At 34.4% G+C, this 16,376-nt stretch overlaps 1 protein-coding gene and 2 pseudogenes across 1 annotated transcript in view; 1 reads left to right on the forward strand and 2 right to left on the reverse strand.

Moving 5' to 3' along the window:
* MSH3 (mutS homolog 3) overlaps positions 1–16,376 on the reverse strand; it is a 124,844-nt gene that overhangs the window by 55,621 nt on the left and 52,847 nt on the right. The window contains exons 13-15 of the mRNA XM_016123442.2: positions 9,933–10,065; positions 3,605–3,792; positions 2,731–2,899 (exon numbers count right to left, since the gene is read on the reverse strand). Of these exons, the coding sequence (XP_015978928.2) occupies positions 2,731–2,899; positions 3,605–3,792; positions 9,933–10,065 (490 nt within the window). The remainder of the gene's footprint in view (positions 1–2,730; positions 2,900–3,604; positions 3,793–9,932; positions 10,066–16,376) is intronic.
* On the forward strand, positions 15,068–15,186 carry LOC118607352 (annotated as a pseudogene).
* On the reverse strand, positions 16,104–16,222 carry LOC118607283 (annotated as a pseudogene).

Here is a 16,376-nt window from a genome sequence, read left to right on the forward strand (position 1 = left end):
ATGCTCCATGCTGTGAATTAATAATTATTTTTCTAAAGATTTCCAATACTTCTTTCTTTCTCCTTAAGAATAATACTACTTATCAATACTTCCCCAAATCTAAATACCACTCCATACCCAATCCATATTTGATTCAAGATTAAGAGAAAATTCTCCATATAAATAAATATGACAGAGACTATCCCAAAAGCAATTAACTATGTAAAGCAATGTAAGTTTCTGCTTTCATTATTTTCTTATAAACAAATACTTTCAGAGCCAGAGACAATAAGGCACCATAGTCATAAGGCTTAGTATTCTAATTTGTATACAAAAACTGAGAACAGGTAAAAAATGAATGTTGTCAAAAGTAATACTGGCTTGGCAGTCTGTCTATCTATTCTTAGTAATAATAATAAGACCCATGTACCATGTGGGATTGCTTTTAAAAATTACAAAAATTCCATGCATAGAAATAAAACTTAAGACAGAACAGAAGGGTATAATAAAATAAGAAGCACATGTATATAAAATAAGGGTTTTCCTCTCTTCCCTTCCTCACTTCTCAGAGGCAATCGCATTGGACAGAATCTATTCTCAATCCTTTAAATATCCCTAAATAATTTGCTGCTACCTGTAATAGAATGTTTTAAACAAAATTTGATTAGGACAACGCTGAATATTTAGAATTTATGTGGTGTTTGCATAGAATCACTGATTCTCAAAAAAAATAAGTGATTCCACATTAATGTACTATGAAAATTAAAGGTTTTTAAAAACCAACAAGAATTAATTCTACTGTTAATAACTAAGAAATTTCTTACCTCAAATTCATCACCTTAACCTAGTAAAGGTTAAATAAAGAATAATAAGATAATTTGTCTCCCTCCATAATCAATTGTAATCCAATTACTTGATCTCCATGCTATGCTTTTTCTTAAACATTAATGCTATATCCATAAAGAATAATTAATTTACTGTCCCCCTTATGAATTCCTATTTTTTCCCACTTTACTTAAAAAATGGCAATGGAATCCAGGACTATCTTCCCAAGACTTAAGTTTTATTTTGGTTTGAATAGTACGAGCTCTAAAATGTCCAGATTTTATCAAAATACATGCTGTTGATAATCCCTTGTGTTAATATTCGTGTGTAGAGTGAAATATAACATGGAAGAAAGACTGGAGTCAGGAAGACCTGGGCTGGAATTGAGCTTCTGACTTGCGCAACTTACCTACCTATTCCAGCTCTCTAAAAACTGGACTAACCCCTTCTTGTGTTGTGACAAGGATTAAACTAGATAATATATATAAGGTACTTAGAACTGTACTGGGCTTTAACGAGTGCCTAATAAATGGTAACCATGTTGTTGTTGTTGCTGTTGTTGTTGTTGTTACTTGAGTAACATTTGTATAATATTTTCTAATTAGAAAGCACATGCATGTATTTTAACGCAATTGGTCTTCCTGGTAGTCTTACGACAGAGGTGATACAGCATGTAAGTGGTAGAACTGGCACTTACACTGCTCTTTCCCCACTGTAATACCAGATAAGCACTTTTCTACTACATATTTTTTATTCATGTTATCAAGCAGTTTTGATCATCTCATTTTCAACACATTGCCAGAATAGTGGCACTTAGGTCATCAGTCATTTTGCAAGGTCATGACTGCATGGTAAAACCACAACATACAATTAAGTATTCAGTATTTGCCTGTTCAGGGGGTGGCAAACCAAGCATAAGTACCGTCAAATCACTTTTCTGCTATGTACTTATAGGTTCTATGTAAAATACGTTATGAAATACCTGCCCAAGTATAATACCTTAATAATTTTAACCCAGGAAACGGGCTAACTTAATTAATGGTCTATTAAATGGCACAAGATTAATAAACATTTTAATAAAGATTGTGACTTACTGTAGAGCTTATTTCAAATAAACACATACATCAACAATCTTTTGGCCAGATATATAAACCAATGTTCATCCTACAGAAATTATTCACAAATATCCTAATCTGTTATTTTAACAAAGCAGAGTTTCTCAAATTCCTTCACAGGTGGAATCTTTATATTTATTAAACACGAGGTATGAAAGTAGAATGCCTCAAGACTCAGAATAGACTAACAGGTAAAAGTATACTTTTTCCTGTTTCTCATTCAGATATTAATATCAAATTTTAAACAGAGTACACATACCAATAATACATTGAAACAGCACCACAATCTTATAGAAGACTCGTTGAGTCACTAAACACAGTTTCTCACTATAGTTCTGTTTTTGTTTATTTCCTTTTTGTTTTTTTAGCAGCTATCCTAACTTCAGAATGAAGTCCTGCCATTTAACCACTGTTTCATCGAATGAACCCAAGTGGTTCACTGTGTATCATCTCATCATCTGCAAGCAGGGGCCACAGGCTAACTTCTCTCTCCTGGATTTAGGGTAAGTGAATTCCATAAGTTATTATCTACAATAGTCAAGGTTTTCCATAATATAATTACAACAGATAACATTAAAACACACGTAACGTTAAGTTTCATGATTTTACCAAGAAACTACAGTAAATAAAAAACAAAACACTTATTAAAATAATTCTTATTAAGGCAAGGTATTACAACATATTTCTAAGCAACAAAACAGAAAACCTGAAAAAGATATTTTCATCCTATTCTCATATTTTTATTTACATTTTAAAATATCTTTTCTACTTTGAGAAAACTAATGCAAAATAAAAGGATGTCTGACATTACCTCCTGTCCTGATACTGTCACATATTGTGCAGAAGGATTTTTTAATATTTTTCGTATTTCTTGCAAATGTATTTGGATCTTGTCAGTAACCCCTTGAATTTCATCCTTTCTCCTTTTTATCAAAGGGAAGTCAGAAAGGTCTTTGAATAATTCAGTTTTATCTCCAATTCTAGAAAATAAAAAAATGAAAATACATACATTAAAGTATATTTTTCACAGCAGGATGAAAAACCAAAGGGTTGAAAGTCAGGAAAATTGCCTGACTTTTATGGGTAAGGCTCCTAATTTATGAGTAAGTTTCTTAATTTCTCTGAAGACAGACAAAATAACACTAACATTTTTGTTTTGCAAGTTCATGATTCCAATGGCAAAACCAAGAAATAAAATATTTGTTGTTTGCCTATTCAGAAAATAAACACAAATATAAATACTGCCAAAATGTCTCTCTTTTATGTAGAGTTCTTGGTGAGATGAACTGTAAAATGACCAGTTCTTAAAGGATAAGATTGTTTCTGTAGTTTCTAAATATAAGGCCATCCCTGGATGTCTAATAAATGAGTACAAGGTGCCATCTGACACCCATTTTGGGATTAATAAACTGCTACTGCTTGCCCTGTCTGGACTATCTTTTCATCATCTGAGTAAGTACCACACCTGTCCTGTATGATGAACCACCTAAATTTTAGACATTAAAGTGTTATTTCTAGGTGAAACATAAAGCCTTTTTTTCCAGTCACAATTCTCATTTCACATGCAACTTCTTTTATGATTTCTAGTGAAGCTTAAGAATCCACACATCAAATGGCACGTTCATTAGGACAAGCCAATTAAAACTTTCACTGCCAGAAAGGAAGAACGTGGGTCTGCTACTTACTTGGCAGCTTGTTCATTAAGTATCTTTAAGTAATGTTCCACTGGACTGAGGAGTTGAGGAATTTCTAAAATAAATGTCTGGAGCAAATCTGACTGAACGTGGGAATTAACAGCAGGTATTAATGCTTGAAATTCTGACTTCAGGTGATAAAGGGCTTTGACAATCAAGAAGAACTCTTGCGTAGAACACTGAAAATAAAAATATTTATAACTTAAATAAGGTTACATAAAAATGAAATTTAATAGTGATCTTTTTAAAGTTAGAATCAAAATGAAACTTTAATTTATTCTACAAACCAGTTAATTGAAATAAAATACTGTTGATATCTTCTAAATGTTAAATTAATATTTTAAATAGTTTATAAAACAATATTTTAAAGCTATAAGGAAAATAATTTGGACAGAGGTAGTAAAGTCAATACTTGCTCAGTATGTTTTCAAATACACTGACCATATAGCAAAGATATAGTAAACAGTGTCAAAAATATAAAGGATGATTCTGGGGAAATATTTGGTATGAGAAATAAAATTCCCCCAAATACAAAAATGAAAAATAGAAATCTTACATGGAAAAGATAAAATCTGAAGAATATGAACTGAATATGCTGCTCATAGAAAAAGAATGTCCAATAAGCACATGATTAACCCACATAATCAGGACGAGCTAATTAAAAATACAAGTTAGCATTTTTCACTTATCAGGATGTCAAAGATTTAAAGGCTTGGTAATAGCCAAGTCACACATGCTGTTTAAAAAAAAAAAAAAGACATTTTTTTCCTATGCTATTAGTAAGAGAGATAACCTTTTGGAAGAACAATATGGCATATCTTCATAGTAAAAAAGTACAAATGCCCTCTGACTAATCAATTACATTTTTAAGAATTTAACTAAAAAATACTTAACAAGTAATGAAAAAATATGTGTATCTGAATATTTATAGTAAATTGTTTGTAATATTAAAAGACGAATAAGAAACAAATATCCAGCAACTGAGATGTTATTAGGAAAAACTCATACAATGTAATACTATGAAACAATTTAAAAATTAAGACATCTATATATACTTATGTATACAGATCGATACAGAACTCCATAATTGGAGACTAGCTATATTCTCTGGGAAAGATAAAACATAAGCTATAGGAATCAGCTTCAGGCATGGTGAAGGATAAGGATATCACCAAAAGCCAGGGATTAAAGAAACAGTTGCAAATTGAATGTTGAGATTCCCAGTTGTCCCCATCCAGTGCCCAGAACATTGTTATACTAATACCCTCAGTTAATCAGAATATTGCAATCGTGACACAAAAAATGGAATGCTATCAGGAAAAAATGAAAATTCAGAGAATAATAAGAAAATAAGAAATTCTTAGAAATTAACTATGATAGTAGAAATAATAAATTCAACAGGAAAGGTCAAAGACAAAAGTGATGAAATTTTCAAGAAGGTAAGCAAAAGTATAAAGAGATGGAAAATACAGGAGTTAGATAATCAGTACAGCAGATTCAATCAATTCAAATAACAGATGCAGAAAGAAAAAAAAAATCAAAAAGTAATTAAGGAAAATTTCCCAGAACTTCAGGATTTAAGTTGCTAGAGTCAAAGAACCCAATACAATGAACGAAAACCAAACCAAATCATGGTAAATCACCATGACATATTTGAGATGATTTAGGGACTAGGAGAAAATCTTCCCATTTCCAGAAAGAGGGTGTGGGGAAGAGAAGAAACAAAGAAATCACACGAAGAATCAGGAATCAGAATGACTTCAGACTGTTCGACAATAACAGTAAAAGGCAGAAGACAATGGAGTAACAAAATTCTAAAGGAAAATAATCTATAGCCTAGAATTTTATAACCAAAAGACCAAAAACTGTGAAGACTAGAAAAAGACATTTACATCTGATATCATCTCTCACGATGCTTTTAGACTATGTACTCCACACTCTACCAAAATAAAGGAATAAACCAAGAGGAAGACATGAACACAGAAAATGAGAGAGTCAGTTCAAGGGAAATAAAGGGAATCTAAGAAGGTAGCTGCACGACAGGTATAAAGGGCAACCAGTCGGGGTTGGATTGGGTCAGGAGGCTCAGGAAAATAAAACTACTAAATATTTGATTAAAATAAATATCTTGAGGTAGGGCAATTTAGGGTTGAGTTAATAAGTACACAAAATAAGTGGTATATATAAAATGAATTAATGCTAAAACATATTTAGAAAGTTAATTATTAAGAAATGAAGTAAATTATGCAGAAAAATAAAAAGTTAGGTCCAACTAAACAAAAGTTGTATGTTGAGAAAGATACATTCACCACGCTAGACTATTTGTATAAATATGGAGTCTAGAAGCTTTTTGGCTAATAGTCACTTATTGATACATTCTAACTACACAGAAGAACTAAAAATAAACATTTTCAATAGAATTTATGAATAATAATCTCTTATAATTACTGTAATTTGAAAGGCAAGAGAGGGATTATTTTTTCATGTTTAGACATGATGAAAAGTTTAAGTCAACAACAGAAGCAGATTAAAAACCAGAAGTGCTTTGCAGTCAAGTCCTAAGTACCCAAGGAGGGTTGTTTTCAAGTTCCTTTCAGTGGAGCTACAAGAAAGCTGAGGATAAGGGTTAAACAGCTGTTAACAAAGTCACTCATGTTGAGCCCCATTTCCAGCAGCAAACTGGTGTGTGGAAGAGCTTCAGAACAGACTTGCAAGTGTACGGGCAAAATGTCACAGAACTAGAAGGGCCCCAACCTAGGATCCACACTGAAAATCTGACTCTGGTGAAGAAACTATTCCCACCTACAAAATTCTGGAATCACTGTCATTTCAACATTTACTAATGCTTATTATCCTTTAAAAGCATTCACCAACCGTAGCAGTCTTGTGTCGCTTTCTTATAAAAATAGTTCTTGAGCAAAGTTAATTGGTTCCTGTGACCAGCACTATTTTCTAAGATTTGAATTTGAAGTTCTGTCAAAAGAAATGTCTATTTTATTTCAGTGTCAGCCTACTTGGGATCTTCCTATTATCATCATAAAAATACCTATTTGTGCCTATTCCATGGCACTTTCCACACAGCCATATGGCGTAGGCTTACCAATTCCAAAACATCCAAACAGTGTTCCTTACCATTTTATGAATTTCATATAACTGGCACAATCTGTACCCAGGATATCACTCACCATTTGGTGGTACATAGTGTAATCTAATGATAAAGAAGAGACATGCGTTTGATGGTGGGTTCCAAGAGCCAGCTAACTAATATATAAAAATTTGGTTTAAAGCTTTTAGACTTCCTAATGATTTGGTTTGTTACCATATCTTTTCTAATTTTCACTTTTCAAACCAATCTTGAGGCACATTCTTGGGTAAACATTAAAACAGCAACAAGGAAAAGCTTTTCTGTAAGTTATAAGTTCTGTTAGTAAAGTATATTTTGAAATTCTAAAATAAAGGTCATTCTTGCTCAACGTATTGGTTACTTTTAAAATGAATTAGATTCTATACTATATAATCTCACATGTAGAATCGAAAAGCAAAAATCAAAAAATGAACAACAGAAAAAACTCATAGATACAGAGAACTGGTGGTTGCCAGTAGCAGAAGTGGGTGAAATGGGCGGATGGTCAAAAGGTACAAATTTCCAGTAATAAAATAAATAAGTCATGCTAATGTAATGTACAGCATGGTAATGGCAGTTAATATTGTACTGTATATTTAAAAGTTGCTAAGAGAGTAGATCTTAAAGGTTCTCATCATAAAAAGGAAACTTCATGCACTGTTGGTGGGACTGTAAATCAGTGCAGTCACTACGAAAAACGGTGTGGAAGTTCCTCAAAGAAATTAAAAACAGGACTACCATATGACCCAGCACTTCCACTTCTAGGTATTTATCTGAAGAAAGTGAAAACACTACTTCAAAAAGATATATGCGTCCTTATGCTGATGAATGTATAAAGGAGATGTGGTACATATACAATGAAATATTACCCAGCAATAAAAAAAAAAAAAATGAAATCTTGGCATTTACAATGACGTGGAAGGACCTACTTGCTATTATGCTAAATGAAATAAGTCAGACAGAGAAAGACAAATCCCATATGATTTCACTTAAATGTGAAAGCTAGAAAAACAAAATGAACCAACAACACTAAACAAAAACAGACTTATAGAAACAGAACAAACTGAGGGGAAGGAGGTGGGAGGATGAGTGTAAAAGGTAAAGGGGAATGAGAGGGAAAAACTTCCAATTATAAAATAAATAAGCCACAGAGAAGTAGTGCGCAGTACAAGGAGTCCAGCCAATAGTACTGCAATAACTTGGTACAGGACAGATGGTTATTAGACTTAGTTTGATCACACTGTAAGGTACATAAATTTCGAATCACTATGTTGTGCACCTGACACTAATATATTATTGTATGCCAACTATACTTCGATAAAAAAATTTTTATAAGTTCTCACATAAGAAAAAAACTTTGTAACTGTGTGGTGACAGATGTTACCACACCATTTACATATATCAAATCATTATGCTGTACACCTGAAACTAATACAATGTTAAGTGTCAATTATGTCAATTAAAAAAAGAATTAGATTCTTACCTTTAACCAGTTTTTGAAATTTATAAATACACAAATCTTATAAAATGCAAACATCAAAGTCAAGTTTAAAGAGAGGCAACAAGGCGTAATAGAAATCACAGCAGCATGGAGAGATGCTGCCATCTTGATGCCATAAATACTTTGATTAGCTCTTCTGATTTGCAATTGATCATTTTTCCAGCTTTGCTTCTATTTTCTCTTGAGAAAAACAAAAATCTGACATCTGTCAGTGAATCCTTTCAAGTAGTAAAGGCATGGTGGTTGGAGATCTGTTGCTTGATTGTGGGTAGTACTAGCTGGCTGTCAGGCACTAGGCCAAGGATACAAAATAACAAATGGTTTGACATCTACTCTGTAACCTCAAAAATGTCAATCATAAAACTTTCAACTATCAACACAGCCTCTGCGATTGCCAGCAAAACAACAACCCAGCACACCAAGTAATGGAACAATAGATGCCACTGACCCAATAACCAATTCACACATTTTTTTTTTCCCCTAGGAATTAGTATTCCCAATTCTGGCTTGTTCTTTGTTTTCAAATTTAGTTGAAGCATATGGAACAGTTACATAAATCCTTTTGGGTTCTGCAAGTATTCTCAGAAGCAGTACTTACCGTTCTAGTAAAACTTGGTAGGGAAAAAAAGCCTAAACGAAGTAAAGACTAATGAAAAACTGGTCATAGCTAAAATTTGGCCTTGTAAAAATTGTTCTACAATAACATTATGAAATTGGCAAGGATTTACATTTGAGTAAAAAATAAAATTTGCTTATGTAGGGACAACCAAGAACAAAATGCAATGGCAGTCAAAACTAATACATCAAAAATGGTAGTGTCCAAAAGTGTAACCACTAAAAACCTAGTCAAGGGACCTTGGGTTAAATACTCATTCTGTCACTATCAGGTTATTAACTCTCTCGGCAGCAGCATTTTAGCCAAGGTAATGCAAGCTGTTGTGGCATTATATATAGATGGCAATATACATAATTTCCCATCAGTAAGAAGATGGTAAAACATGGTATTGGCTGAATATCATAGTTTTTGCAAGGAACAAAGGGTCTAATGTAGGCGAATGACTTCTGCAATAGATATAACAAAAGTTTATCAATAATTATAACTAACTGATAGTTTTTTTTAAATTTTAGCCTTATTTTGAAGATAAAGTATTTCCCGAAGTGCAAGACACCTGACTTGTTATTTTTATGACAAAGTATAAAGCTTAAATGATGAAAATCAAAATAATGCTTTTAACTTACCTTCAATATCTAAATTTGTTTGTATATAAAGACCACCAGAAATATTATAGCAACAGATTTTTCCTTTGATTAAGTCAAATAAGAAGGTGTTCTGAGGTCAAAAGAAATCAGGTATCTGTTTCTAAAAGTAGCTAGTCTAAGTAAATTTCCTTTTTGATGGCAATTTTCCACATTTTGAGGCTGAAACATGAGATCACCCTGTATTATAACAGAAGGGCCTCTATGTATTGCTATAGTTTACATAAGTGGGCAAACTTTACTTTTCACAATGCAAACATTGGAGTAACCTTAATTTGTGCAATGAAAATTTCTGAGGATTTTCTCATGTTATCTGCAAGATTTTACAAAATAAATAACAATAACAATAAAGCTCTGAGATGTTTTCCTTTAGTATCTAGTGTCCTCATGCTGAGAAACATTATCAGTTTTAATTATTTGACTTTTGTCACACTTACTTTTTTGTGATAAATGCTACAGAGTCCTCTCTCTATATCAGGCAATTTACGTAGATGATTTTCTATCTGACCAAACACACTGGATTCTGAATGGAGAACTTCAGATACAGCATCAAGTCGATCATTTATTTCCCTGTGAGAACAGAGTAATATCGATGATCAGATATGTAAAGAATTCAGACATTTTCCACTCTAAAGCCCAGTGCTGTGATACACCACTCAGAAAAACACAAAGGAGGCTTCTCCACATCTCTGGCCCTTACCTGAGCCTCGTCATTTGAATCAAAGAGCAGATATCACACAAGGAGAGTCATTGGGTAGGGCACATGGGCTCATCAGGTTTTCCTTTCCTCCTGGGCCGACACTTGGAATACATTTCCCAGCCTCCCCTGGAGTTACATATGTCCATGTACCTGAGTTCTAGCCAATGAAATGTGGGTAGGAATGATTAAGCCACTCCTAGGCCTCCCTGTCCATAAAATCTCCTATGTGATCTTTCACATTCACTCTCTTCTTCCTTTATCAGCTGGATGCTGAGCCCAGGGTAATCTTATCGCTTCCATCAACTTGGGTCCATGAATGGAGCAAAAAGACCCTCCAATCCCACATCCACTACCAACTGGACTTTATATTAGCAAGAAATAAACTTTTTTTGTATTTAAACCACTGAGATTGAAGATTTATTCACTATAGTTGCTTGCATACTGTAAAAGGTTTACAATGGGCAACCAGATTTTCCCCTCTGACTGAAATGACTATCTCAGTCAAAAAAACAATCCATTCAGTTAACAAGCTGTTTTTACAGAAGACAGGGTGGTGATGGTAGTTGAATTGATCAACTGACTGAAATGGGAGCAGGCATAGCAAGCCTATTGAGCAAAGACTGGGAGCAGCAGTAGAAAGTGACGAAGACATAGAAGACCAGGGTTGCAGGATTTTATCCATGGCTACACCCTAAGTGATAGGCTGTTTGGAAAGAAATGGTGAGGCTCTGTCACCTTAAAAATGTTAACCTGACTGACTAAATGCGTCCTAAATGAGATGTGGCCCATCTAGTACCTTAAACACCAGAGGCCTACACTAGGGATAATGGCCACATGTGGTGTTAAAGAGTGAGATAAGTAAAGCTATCCAGTGGATAGCTGGCCCTCAGTAAATGTGTTTTTGAATGAATGAACAAGCAAGCAAACGAAAGAATGAACTGACATTTGGGGGAAAGGGAGACATCGGCTACTGAATACACATCTGTTTATCAAAGTTCTGCTGCTATCGCACATGTTGATGTGAAAAGGCGAACCTTACAGCAAAATCCTCCCTATGTGACTGTGAAATTGAGTCCTCTGCAGGTAACAGGGTGCTTTTATCTTTTTGATCCTTATAACTATCCTGTGAGGCCATGCACGTTCGTGATACGGATACTAAGTTCAGGTCTCATTTCTGTTCCACTTTTCTCGGGCTATAGAACAGGCATTTGGTTCAGCATGACACAGCAGAACAAGCCAGAGATCTGTGGACACATGGATTGGCTCCTCTATTCTCAGTGGGTTGGCCTCTAAGTCTATCCATTTCTCTCTATCCCTACTGCCATTACACTTGCCTAAGTAAAAGATCATGTCTCACAAAGACTACTAAAACAGCCTAGTAACTTTCCTTCCCACATCCACTTGTCTCTTTTTCTATTCTCCACACTGTAGCCTGAGAGGTCTTCCTAGAACCCAAATCTGTTCATGTCATTCCTCTGCTTTAGCTCATCAACAACTTGCCATTAACCTTAGATTCAAATCCAGAACCCTTACATGACCTACAAGACAACTGAAACCTGCTTATCTCTCACTTTAGACCACCTGTCACTCTCTTCTACTCACTCTAAATTTTAGTCATACTGAACTTCCAAATATCTTGGTCACTCCAAATTCTCTAACATCAGGGCTTTCTAGTTTACTGCTCACTCTACCTTGAAGACTTTTCCTCCTTCCTATCACCTACCAGCTCCATTTTGGTAAACTCCTAATCATCCTTCCTCTGAAATGGCTTTCTAGATGCATTAGAACAGATTTAATCCTCTGCTATCCTTTGCCATACCACTCTCTCTATTTTCTTTCCATGTGGAAATCATAATTTTATTTATTTCTTCACTGCCCTTTCCACTAAACTAAACTGTAAGCTCAGTAAAAACAGGGATTATATCATCATTCCCACCGTTCTGGGATCACAATATATACTCAATAAATAGTTGTTGAATTCAATTCAATTCAATTCAATTCAATTCCAAAGACTACATATAAAGTAAATCAAGATGTTAAAAAAAATTAAAAATTAAATTTTCTTTGCATAAGATTGTTGTGATAAAATTAATCAATGTTTTACCTCAACATTTACCCAAAATGCTATACAAATATAAAATTTTATTTTAATAACTCATTCCTGCATAAATGAAAGATGGCATCAATTGGAATAGACTAAGATGATGATACAGATGGTATGAGGACAGATAAAATAATGCCATCTGTGAATGTATAAGACAGCCTACAAAGATAGCTACTCTCAAAAATTATAAAAGTGGTTGTCTGAAATATGAAAGAATAAAAGCGAAAGAGGTTAATAAAAACCCAAATCATATTTATGAAGTCCAGCATAAGATTTTTCTAAAATAGACTATACATTTCTTAGGTTATGCTAAGTTTGTTTGCAATCTGAGAAAATACAAAAGTAGGTGCTTTTATGTTAGCCTAGTGACAGCACAGGCAAAAGCTTGCTCACTATGAATCCTTTTGGTTTTAACCCAGCCTTCATTGTTAAGGAGGTAATAGCTTGGAGATTAACAATTTGGGCTGAGAAGGCAGATGAACTCAGTCCTAATCCAGGCTTTACCATTCTAGAGTTATTTAGCCTTGCCCTAGTTTCTCCACCTATAAAGAAGAATAATAAGGGTCCCTAACTCATAGAGTTTTTACAAGAATCCAGTTAAATAATACATGTTACACACTTAGCACAGTGCCTGGTACATAGTAACTACTCAATATATGTTACGGTTACCATCTTCATTTTGATGGTGATCATTATGGGCTTATAAAATTTGTTTGGTAGATCCTACAAAGAACAGCATATGAGAGGGAAGAAATATCACCCAAAACATGTTTGGAAATAACTATGTGCAGACAAAACTTAAGACACGGACATGCAAAAAAGTATTTTATGTAAAATGAACAAAGAAGGATTACACAAGGAAAGCTAGTTCTAGGATCTCAAGTGCTAAATCTGACTAGTAGAAGTGACTTAAAGTACTATGTTGAGATTGGTTGGTAGGCTGCACTGAAAAACAATGCCATAACTGATTACAGATGCCTAACACGGGCAGGGAGAAGGTGAAATGGTGTATGGCACCGTTTACCACAAACCTCTCATCACTGGGACAGCTATAAGTCCACTTATATCTCCTATGAGCATATCAGAATGCAAAGGAATGAAAATTATTTCTAATCAAATTTTTTAAATAAAACAATTTATATATCTTAGAGCTGTTCTTTAGTTAGCAGGAGTAATAAGACTTTCCAAATAACTGTAATAAGTCAATACAATAGAGAAAATTTACTTTGGTGCAATCAGTGGGAGATTTGGTCACTCTAACAGTAAACAGGATAGGAAATAGCAATGTCAATTAGATGATGATAAAGATACTATTCCAAGATGTTCTATGGTATTCTACAGTTGACCTTACAAAATGATACATTCTAAACGAATGAAAAGACACCTGAGTCATTTCTTTACATATGACAAAAAACAATTAACTTGAAGTTCTGGGAATGACAAAGATTTTTCTTTATCACCAAACCCAAGGACTAAATGTGGGTGTCACTGGAGTCCTTCACATTTGAAGATGAACTAGGTGATGATGTTAGTATTTGTTGTGTGTGGCTGTCACTCAGAAACGCAATGGGTGACCTATAGCTATTGCCAGTGTAAGGACATGTGATAGAGTCTGGACCTGCTGAATGCTCTTCATAGAGATGCCCCTATAATTCTAACACGAGGTTATTTGGGGGGAAATGTTAAAATACGAACTGCTGGGGAAAGGTTGTTTTTTTTGGTTGTTTGTTCTAATTTTTTTTCTGAAATGTTTGCTTTAAAAGACAGATGATATAATATAAATGAAATTCACACATTAACACATTGGTCATGTGATATGGCTAAACCCACTATCTAAATGGATTTCTAGTAGAAACAAATTATAAGCCCTTTCCTAGGACCTAAGCATCATTACTTGGATCTACCCAGCTTCATATTTCACATACACCATTCATTCATTTACTGAGTGCTTACAAGTACCAACTGCAGGAGTGAAAGATGAAGGGTGAGAGTGTGATAGCAGAAGCTAGAAAGGTAAGCAGGGTCATGTGAGTAATGTACCCCACACAGAAATGTTGACTTTATCCTCACAGCAATGGAAGCCAATGGCTAATGTCTGAAAGGACTTTAGAACAGTGGTAGGAAGGCTGATTAGAAGGCTGCTTCCGTAACCCAGGGGAGTGACGTTAATGACATGCATGAACTTAGTTAGAGGAAAAGGGGCCATAGTTTCTAGAAATATTAAGGATATAAAATTAATAAGAGTTGTTATTGATAAGGGAGGTAAGAAGAAGTAACTTGGGTAATGAGATGCACTGTGATGCCACTCACAAATATTACGCTCAAAACCTTACACATCATTAAAGAAAGGTTTTATTTTATTTCTGAAATTACATTCTAATTAAGAATATTTACCTTGTTGGAAATAGTAAATCACCCAAGAAGTTTTTAAGGATTTTTATTACTTGTGTTCTGATGAGGCATCATTTTTACCAATAGACAATTTACCCTTTCAAAATATTAAATAGAACAATTTTCTTACAGCTACTCTCTATTTTCAGTACTGATCCTGCCTTTGCTAATGATGGGAATGGGTACTTTCAGACCATCCTTCCCACTGAGAACAACTTCAAAAGCCAAATAAAACATAAAAACATGTTCATAAAAGCATCAAAGCACTAACGAAATGGTAAGAAATAACTATACCAAAATTTAAAAGAACCCAGAGAAATAATCTAGCAGTCAAAGCTACTTTTATTGTGAGATTTATTTAAAATCATCCCATCATAGTCTACGGCCAAGCCATCCTGAACGTGCCCAATCTCATCTGATCTCGGAAGCTAAGCAGGGTCGGACCTGGTTAGTACTTGAATGGGAGACCACCTAGGAATACTAGGTGCAGTAGGTGTAAGAGGTATGCCAAAAGAATCTGCTATAAAAATGAGCTTGCTTCACAAGAAAGGTGAATTTTCAGTCTGAGTTGGTATCATTTGAATGCACTAAAACTTGTCAAACATTGAATTTGAATTAAGATGGTCCCAGACTGGTGGTGCCACCAAGAAGCTGGCAGAAGCAAGTAACAATCCCGTCTAGGAGAAAGCACCTTCATCCTAGCCCTCACTTTACTCTTAAAAATATATTTCCAAATAATATAAACAATACACAAAAAGAAATCAAGTGAGTAAGAATCAACAGAAACAACAGACAATAAAAACAGACATACAAACTATCAAGCTTTGGGGGAAAGGGAGGCCTGAATGATTAAAAATACTCAATAAATCCAAGAGAAATCACCAAATGAAAGCAAAAGAAGCACAGAACAGGTGAGAAAATTAGGACTCAAATCAGTTATGTAATTGTCCCTCTGTGCTACACTCTAGGTAATTTCTTGAAATATCTTGCATTTTAGCTATTGCATCTATTTCTATTTAACCAAGTCAGTATTTCTAAAAGCTGTATGTGGTTCTTTTTAAAAATCAAACTGATCCCTTTTGATGGTATTTTTGTTCTGTGCTCATGTTTCTGGTTTTTTCTTGGGGTTTGTTTTTGTTTTTTTCTATTTCTTTTAACTTAGTGGTTTGATACTTATTTTAATAATTCCATTATCTGAGGGTCTAATTCTCCTGTTTGTAATTTCTGCTGACTCACACTAATGGTTACTTGTTTCCCTGTGTCTACTGTAATTATGGTTCTGAGCTCAAGGAAGAGCTTTCTCTTTGGGATTCCTAGGAGGCCTAGATTGACAAAGGGAGAATTTGAATTTGCTTCCACTAGGAACCCTGCAGTACAATGGGACGATTTTATTTTATTTTAATTATTTTTTTACGCCTACTGCACCTAGTATTCCTAGGTGGTCTCCCATTCAAGTACTAACCAGGTCCGACCCTGCTTAGCTTCCGAGATCAGATGAGATTGGGCACGTTCAGGATGGCTTGGCCGTAGACTATGATGGGATGATTTTAAATAAATCTCACAACTTGGAAACTGTCAGACCTCACAAACAGTACAAAGTGGAATAGCAAACCTGAGTAAGGAGGGGCCTGTGGTTAAGAATTTTTAGAAACTTTCCCCGCTATGAGACTAAGCCAAGACAGACAT

The sequence above is a fragment of the Rousettus aegyptiacus genome, unplaced genomic scaffold (genome assembly GCF_014176215.1).
Source record: "Rousettus aegyptiacus isolate mRouAeg1 unplaced genomic scaffold, mRouAeg1.p scaffold_m13_p_8, whole genome shotgun sequence".
In the NCBI taxonomy this organism is placed as follows: Eukaryota; Metazoa; Chordata; class Mammalia; order Chiroptera; family Pteropodidae; genus Rousettus; species Rousettus aegyptiacus.